A 7,791-nucleotide genomic window follows, 5' to 3' on the forward strand; every position below is an offset into this window, starting at 1 on the left:
TAATATTTTTTCATTCAGGTCTTTGTTGGGCAATACAACATACATGTGGATTTAAATTTAATAAAAAATGATATATGTCTAAATTTATTTGAATGTCTAAACATTCAAAAAAATGTAGTCACTTCTGGGGGAAGGGGAACGGGATTCTTATAATGTCACTATTTAAAATCGATGTCTTTGGTTTTTGAACCGATTCAACTTTATTATTTCAATCTTTAGAACAACTCTTATTTTGAAAAGACTTCCCGGAAGCTCGCTGCATACACTCGCCGCGTAGCTTGACGGGTGTTGTTGAATCATGGCTGTGGACGGAGGAGACGTCAGTTAGAGACGTTTACCTCCACCTGTGCGTCGTGTCGAAGCAGCTGTCGGCAGCGATGGATGAGTCATAGGTGAGATTTTATTGATTTGTTTAAATATATTAATCCAAGTGACGGACGGAGTGACGTCTTCTCCTTCCTCTCACGCGTCAAGCTAACCGGCTAACTAGCTTCGGTTAATGACAGACGGATGTTGATCAGAGCAGATTTCTTCTCCTCTTCCTGTCGTGTGGGAAATGTATGAATTAAATCCGCTGACGCAGTGACCAGCAGCTGGTCACTGTTCTTTATATTTATATCTATGTATATGTATATCACGTTGCTTTGGCTTGTGCAAGGCTGCAGCTTTTTCTAAACAGACAAAAAAACATTTGTGCAAAATGATGTTGATGGTTTCTGTGGACAAAAAACAAAACCACGCAGCAGATGACGAAACGAGCCTTGATTCAAATGTTAATACATTTTATGTCTCAACTTAAATAATTGATTCCACTAAAATATCAGTAAATTCCTTTATTGATCCCTGAAGGGAAACCTGACTTGCAGCCAGGAGCACAGAATCGAAAAAACAACACAAGTGACAGGAAAACAAGAGCAAAAGCACAAAGATGTTTATGAAACACTACATCACACGTGCAAATTATGTGCAGAAAACAAAATGGTCTTTACATCTACACTGAATTAGAGCCCGACCGATATATCGGATAATAACTTATATGTTTCTTTTCTTAATGCAAGTTCTACATATTTGGTTGTGATGGTGTTTTCTTTTTATTCGTATTTATTTCCGATAAAGTTTACGGTTTGATAACAACATTTTAGGAATCATTGACATGTACATATGTCATATATATCTATATATATATAGATATATATTAAGAAGTACCTACACATTCTCAGCCCCAAGAAACGAGGTCCACGTCACTTCCTCCTCCTTCTTCGTCTCTAAATGGCCAATAGTGTATGTGGATAGGTCAGGACATCGGGGACGCAAGACTAATCAGCCAGATGATGTCATGTCTGGGCCGTGGCAACGCTGCCGCATCGGCCGGCTGCTTATCTCCATGGCGACCGTCTCACAAGCTGTCCGTCCTTTTTGTTGCAGGGGATTTGGTTGGAAACAGAAATGATCTTCCCATCGGTCTAACCCGGAGAGAAGCCGCCACGAAGGACTGAGCCACACCACAGGGCCGCAGATGGAGAATGGAGACCTGGGTCACATGGTGTGTGTGTGTGTGTGTGTGTGTGTGTGTGTGTGTGTGTGTGTGTGTGTTTGTGTGTGTGTGTGTGTTGTCCCATTTACAATCTGAGCATGCTGCTTCCTCCAGAGTTCAAATGGCCGAATTCAAACTGGCGAAAACACTTAATTTTTTTGTTGTTGCGCTGTATGGAGACAGACATTCAGTGTTGGCTCTGACTGCTGTTCCCGTTTCTGTCCAGATGGGGGAGCACGTGACCCTGAACGTGGGCGGCTGTATCTACAGCACGTCTCTGTCCACGCTGCAGCGTCATCCCGACTCCATGCTGGGAGCCATGTTTGGAGGAGACTTCCCCACCGTGAGAGACGCGCGTGGAAACTATTTCATCGACCGGGATGGCATGCTGTTTCGGTGTGTGTTTGTATTTGTGCGTGCGTACGTGTGTGTGTGGTGGGATTATACATTTTTGAAAATCTGCAGCTAGCCGGTAAACTCAGTAGTCACCTGTATTTACGTTGTGACACGTTTGTGAGTGTTAGCATGTCACCAAGCTAACATGCTAAAAGTCAGATTCGAAAACCCTGACTCCGAATCTCAAAATGGCCGCCGTATATAGAGGACACTTTTTGATTTGGTTAACAACATGGCATGTTTGCTGGAGCTATCAGACACATTGTTACGGCTTAACGTTAGCTTGTCATTGTGTGAAATGTAAAGATGGCTCACATGCTCGCGGTTCGTAGAAACCAATTATTGACATTGGCATGAAGCTCAGGGGAAAGCTGACCCCAACAAAGCACAGCTCACACTGATTTGTCCGACAATGACGAGTCGGAGTGGTACAAAAAGGCCGCCCTGCGGAGGCTAACCACCAGGTGCCTTCGTACGTCCATTTACAGGAGCGACACACTCGTCCACATTAGATTTTCTGCCTTAATTCACACCTTGTCTGACAGGTTATTCCATTCAGACTCACTGGTCACAAAGGAGTGAAAATATCCGTCTGTTGATATTCTATTTTTTTTTTTACTGTCTACAAATCTCACAAAAAGACATAAACCACAACACTGAACTGATCCTGGTAACAAGTAATGTTATTGTAACTGTTATTGTTATTATAACAACCAGTCTGACAGTAACAGTTACACGACTGTTCCTAGTTGAAGCTATGCTTGTAAGCTATTTTTAAATATCTTTTTTACCCTGTTCAGTAGAAACTAGTTGGTTAGGGACTGAAAGCCAGAGACACTGTAAAGACGTCAGGGAGTTTGAAGGGACGGACGCTTTCGTGTTGGTTTTGGTCTTTTTCGTACGATTTGTTGACAGTAAAAGATACAGAATCCAACTCAACTGTCAGAAAATCTGAAAGTACAGCTCTCTAGCCTTGTGTCCTTCTTTTTTTACACAATCGTCCAGACTGATCATGTCTCTGTTTCCGCTGTTCCAGCTACATCCTCAACTTCCTGCGGACGTCCGAGCTGACGCTGCCGTGCGACTTCAAGGAGACGGCGCTGCTCAGGAAGGAGGCGGACTTCTATCAGATCGAGCCCCTGATCCAGTGCCTGGGAGACCCCAAACCCGCGTTGCCCTACCCCACCGACACTTACGACGAGATGGTGGAGCTGTCCAGCACCAGGAAGCTGTCCAAGTACTCCAACCCCGTCGCTGTCATCATCACTCAACTCACCATCACCACCAAGGTCAGTGGGAACAAAGCTGGTGAGGGTTGTATTCGTGTGACATGGCAGACTATTCTTCTCTAACTTCATGAAGTGCATTGAAATCTTATTTTCTTCTGATCCCATCCATCTGCTTTTGACTCTGTACAAAACAAACAGTCCTCTTTCTTTATTCTGTGCATAAATATTTGTAATTTTAAAATACCCCAAAAACAATAATATACATTTGTTCAGTAAAAAAACACAGGCATAAAACAAACCCATTATTTATTAACATATACATTTTTATCACTTGACTCTCTATTTATTTAGCTCCATTCAGTGTTGGCGTCCATCTCCAGCAGTTTCACAAAGTGGAACCAACACATGATGGACACCAGAGACTACCAGGTGTCCTTCACCTTCGGACCATGTGACCACCAACAGGAAGTCAGCCTGCGTGTCCACCTGCTCGACTTCATCTCCAAAGCTGTATGTGGCTTTTGTCTCACTTTTGACACCGTGGGCCCGATGTTTGTGGTGGCACAATGACGCAAAAGACACATGTTCAAAAAAGCAGATTGGTCACATGAATACAACATGTATTCCAAGTATTTATGATGAGATGACTAATTTGTCTACCTTGTTATTTTTTACAGGGTTTCACAATACGCAACACACGTGTTCACCACATGAGTGAACGAGCCAATGAGAACACGGTGGAACACAATTGGACGTTCTGCCGACGAGCTTGCCAAGTCAACGACTGATGGATTCACAAGAAGGACGGAGTTACTGAAGGCTGAAGATGTTGCCGGGATAGACAGACACTTGTTGGTGGTTTTCTTGTTATGTGTTAATATTTTGCATGATGTGTTGTTGTTGTTTTTAAATCATTCCCTCAGTGTACTCGAAACTGAAGCACAACGCCAGGTTACTAGAAGGCTAGCACATTATGTACACGTGGTACATAATCATTAGCATTAAATAGATCTTACTTTTGCTTTATCATATACATTATATGGCCAAAAGTAGGTGCACATCTACTCTACAATACAATAGTGTCTAAGACGATTGTGTTCTTCCAGCTTTGTAACAACTATAGACTGTATATAAAGATGTAAGACATGTCGGCTCTCAAAAATGAAGCCAAAACATCTTAATTGCCCCCTGGTGGCTGGCTGCAGTATAGCTCATAAACCCGCCAAATGATTTTTTCAAAGATGGTACCTGTCATTTTAGGGAGTTCTTATCACATTGATTTATGTACAAAGTGTTCATTTTTCCAGTAAGTTTGGTGTTAATTAGTTATTTGATTTAATAAAAACGGGGTGAAACATCATGATTGATAGTTTGGTCAAGCACATGTATCGGTTGGACCACGATACCACTCCAAGGTCATTACTGTGCAGACTCTGGCCTCAAATAATGTTTCCAGCGCAAGATGGCAGCGCCTTCGTCCAGGATATTTTGGCTTCATTTTGGACGGTGGGAAGTGGAGACAGTTTGTCAAACCCTATTCACGGTCTCTGGTACTAACAGTTTTAGTTTGGCTCTTTCTTCCTTCAGCATGACTGGTTCTCTGCACAAAGCTAGGTCCATAAAGAATTTGTTTTCCTAGTTTGGCATGGAAGACTGGCCTGTGCAGAGCCCTGGTCGCAGCCCCATCCCACTTATGGGATAAACTGCTACACTGACTGTCAGCTAGTAGCCATATTGGCTACATGTTTGGCATATCAGACAAATCTCAAATCTGTTATACGTCAATGAATAGGAATGGATATTAACTGCAAGTAAAACAACCTGGAAAAATTATGATAGGTTAACATTTTTTCAAGCCTGTCTTAAAACAATACTCGGGTGCCCATATGAACATTATGAAACCAGCCTTTTAGAAATACTTAACCTAAGGCAACACACCTGAACACATGTTTTTTTTAAGGAGTGGCATCTTGGGCAGAAAGTACAGTGTCATTGATATTCCAAATTATAATGGTGCTACCACAACACAGACGGAAATCCTCACCCTGTCTCTGGCTGAGCCCAGCCACCCAATGGATAAAGCCTATTTTGGCCGTTTGATCTCATTCTTTCGGTCATTACCCAAAGTTCATGACCATAGATGAGTCAGAATGTAGATCGACTGATACATCAACGCCTTTGCCTTCTGGCTCAGCTCCCTCTTCATAACAACAGTCCCGTACAATGCCCACAACAGCTGATGCCACACAGATCCCCTGTCCATTTTGCACTCCATCCTCCTTTCAATCATTAAAAGACCCCAAGTTATTTATACTCTTTTATCTTGGGGCTCTAACTCTCCCCCAAACATCACCAGTACACTGGAGGTCATGGTCTGATGAAGCCAACAGAACCACATCGCCTGCAAAGAGTACTATAGAATCTATACACTCTCATCACCCCGGCTGTGCCTTCAAATTCTGCCCATGAATATCAAAAACATAATGGGTGACAAGGGACAACCTTGAGTCCAACACCCACTGGAAACGTAATTGATTTTGTTCTGAGGATATGAACATAGCTCTCAATTTGGTAATACAAGGACTGGATGGCCCGTTACAATGACCCACGTATCCTGTTATCCCTGAGTAACATTTGCAGGTTCTCTGCCTGAGAGGTGACATTCCAAATCCCTATAAGTAGTCTGCATTGCGGTCAGCATTCCCAGGCTCCTGGTCTTTCCTGCAGCGCAGCCTACACAGCAACCAATTCCAATGCCTATCAATGTGGGCAGTGGAGTTGAAGCCACATACTGATGTGAACTTTGCCTTGCACTATTGAGTGATGCAAAAACAGAAGATGTTCTGGTGTTCATACATAAACTTTGCAACTAATGAATTGATGGATGAGATGTAAAATGTCTTCAAGAATCTACAGCCAAGTCCATTTGCTCCTGGTTCAACACCTGTTTGGATAAACTATGACCCTGATGAATGAGAATCTCCACAGAGTCCAAAGGGTCCAGATACTGTATGTGAAGTGAGGTCATTTGTAGTGATTTCTTTAAAACACTGAATATTGAGATTCTATTGAAGTGAACATTTTCTTGAACATATTTTTTTCTCATTAAATGTAGTCTGTTACCCAATATTCAACGTAACTGCGATAGTTGTATGTAGCAGCCCAGCAGACTACTAGTACAGCTATTGCTGTACAGTGATACTATTGTATTTACTGCTATAAATATCACACACACACAGTGGGGTCAAACAGGAAACAAAAGTAAGGGGAAGCACAGGTCGCAAGGGGGCAAGAAAAGGGGACACAAACCTCAGGACCTTGACCTAATGAGGCTTGGATGAAATGAGGAAGTTACAGTCTTTTAGTAAATATCCCCTTTTTGGTTTCACAAACAAATTCCTGATGACTTACACTGATACGAAGCCATCCTTTAACATCCAGTAACAGACAGAACTTTATACAGGACAAACTTGTTTCAATGTTCATATAGGAATGAATATGGTTTTAAGACCATTCTTTTAGTCAATGCAATTTACATGTGAAATAACTTTTTTGGCCACTTGAAAGCAGCAGAAACAAGGTTTGAACTCAACATCATCCCCCTTTATTTATGTTTTTTAACAAAGTTATTATTTACAACTCCCACCGTACAGAGTCGTTCATTTGGAGTCATGCTTCTGGCCACATTATGAGTATAGGTCGAATTTTTCACTCTCTCCTTTACCACTGTTTTTGGTCCTCACCAACTCCTGGGGGAAATATTCAGCTTTGTTCACAAGCAGCCTCATGTAGACCGTCACAATATCATTTGGCACTATATTATAATGAAAATATCAATTATGGCTGCTTTGACTCTGCCTAACTACCCACTCCAAACGTGTCTTCTCATGTGTTTGCCTCTGTTTGCATTGTGTGGCTGTGTGATATTATTACCCTGCGTGCTAGCATAGACGTGCCAGCAGGATATTGCTTTCAATCCTGTGCGTCTGTGTGGGAACAAAATAACTCAACAATGCATAGAGGTATTTTCACCAAATTTGGTGGGATTACTTTTTGGGAGGGTGTCTCCGTGGCGATTTACTTTTGTAGCTGATCAGTCAAAGTCAAGGTCAAGGTCAACCAAAAATATGGTCCGAAACACACATTTTTCAAGATATCCCCACGAATCAGACTGATTGGAGTATACACGACATGCGCATGGTATGCTCCGCCCCTAATTTTCCTTTTTTCCACATTTCTGTCTGTGTTGTGAAGCACTTTGGATCAACAGTGTTGTGTGTAAAATGCAACAAAAAATGGTACCTGAGCTGAGATTTTCGCAGTGGGTGGTGTAAGTCCACAAAGAGCTTTGAGTAGGGTTTAACTTTGATGAGCTCTGACGTGAATTTGTCCAAAACCAAAACCATCTTGACAGTGCTAACCCTCAACAGAAATCCAAATCTGGGGAAGCTTAGATATTGGCTGTGTGTTGCACCATCCAGTAGAAAACAGGAACAGAAACCACAGGCGAGGCATGGTCTGCTGGCATGTCGTCATGCAGGGTCCCAAATTGCATTTCTAAAATACGTCGTACTAAGCTAGCTGCTAGCTTGCAGGGCTAACGCAGGGATGTGACCATTGGTGTTCAGACCA

At 42.3% G+C, this 7,791-nt stretch overlaps 1 protein-coding gene across 1 annotated transcript; it reads left to right on the forward strand.

Moving 5' to 3' along the window:
• The first annotated feature begins 240 nt into the window (after nucleotides 1-240).
• Nucleotides 241-4,519, forward strand: kctd6a (potassium channel tetramerization domain containing 6a). Its single transcript, XM_035630024.2, has 6 exons — nucleotides 241-392; nucleotides 1,426-1,543; nucleotides 1,761-1,930; nucleotides 2,967-3,219; nucleotides 3,511-3,669; nucleotides 3,837-4,519. Exons 2-6 carry the CDS (start codon nucleotides 1,517-1,519, stop codon nucleotides 3,945-3,947), a joined length of 720 nt encoding a protein of 239 aa, XP_035485917.1. The 5' UTR covers nucleotides 241-392; nucleotides 1,426-1,516; the 3' UTR covers nucleotides 3,948-4,519.
• Nucleotides 4,520-7,791: the final 3,272 nt, after the last annotated feature.

The sequence above is a fragment of the Scophthalmus maximus genome, chromosome 6 (assembly GCF_022379125.1).
Source record: "Scophthalmus maximus strain ysfricsl-2021 chromosome 6, ASM2237912v1, whole genome shotgun sequence".
NCBI lineage: Eukaryota > Metazoa > Chordata > Actinopteri > Pleuronectiformes > Scophthalmidae > Scophthalmus > Scophthalmus maximus.

What these genes read in the sequence shown, in the direction of transcription:
- kctd6a (XM_035630024.2), top strand. Translation starts at nt 1,517, where the DNA reads ATGGAGAATGGAGACCTGGGTCACATG. An exon ending in ATGGAGACCTGGGTCACATG is followed by an intron (nt 1,544 to 1,760) that starts GTGTGTGTGTGT and finishes GTTTCTGTCCAG; the next exon opens with ATGGGGGAGCACGTGACCCT. An exon ending in CGGGATGGCATGCTGTTTCG is followed by an intron (nt 1,931 to 2,966) that starts GTGTGTGTTTGT and finishes CCGCTGTTCCAG; the next exon opens with CTACATCCTCAACTTCCTGC.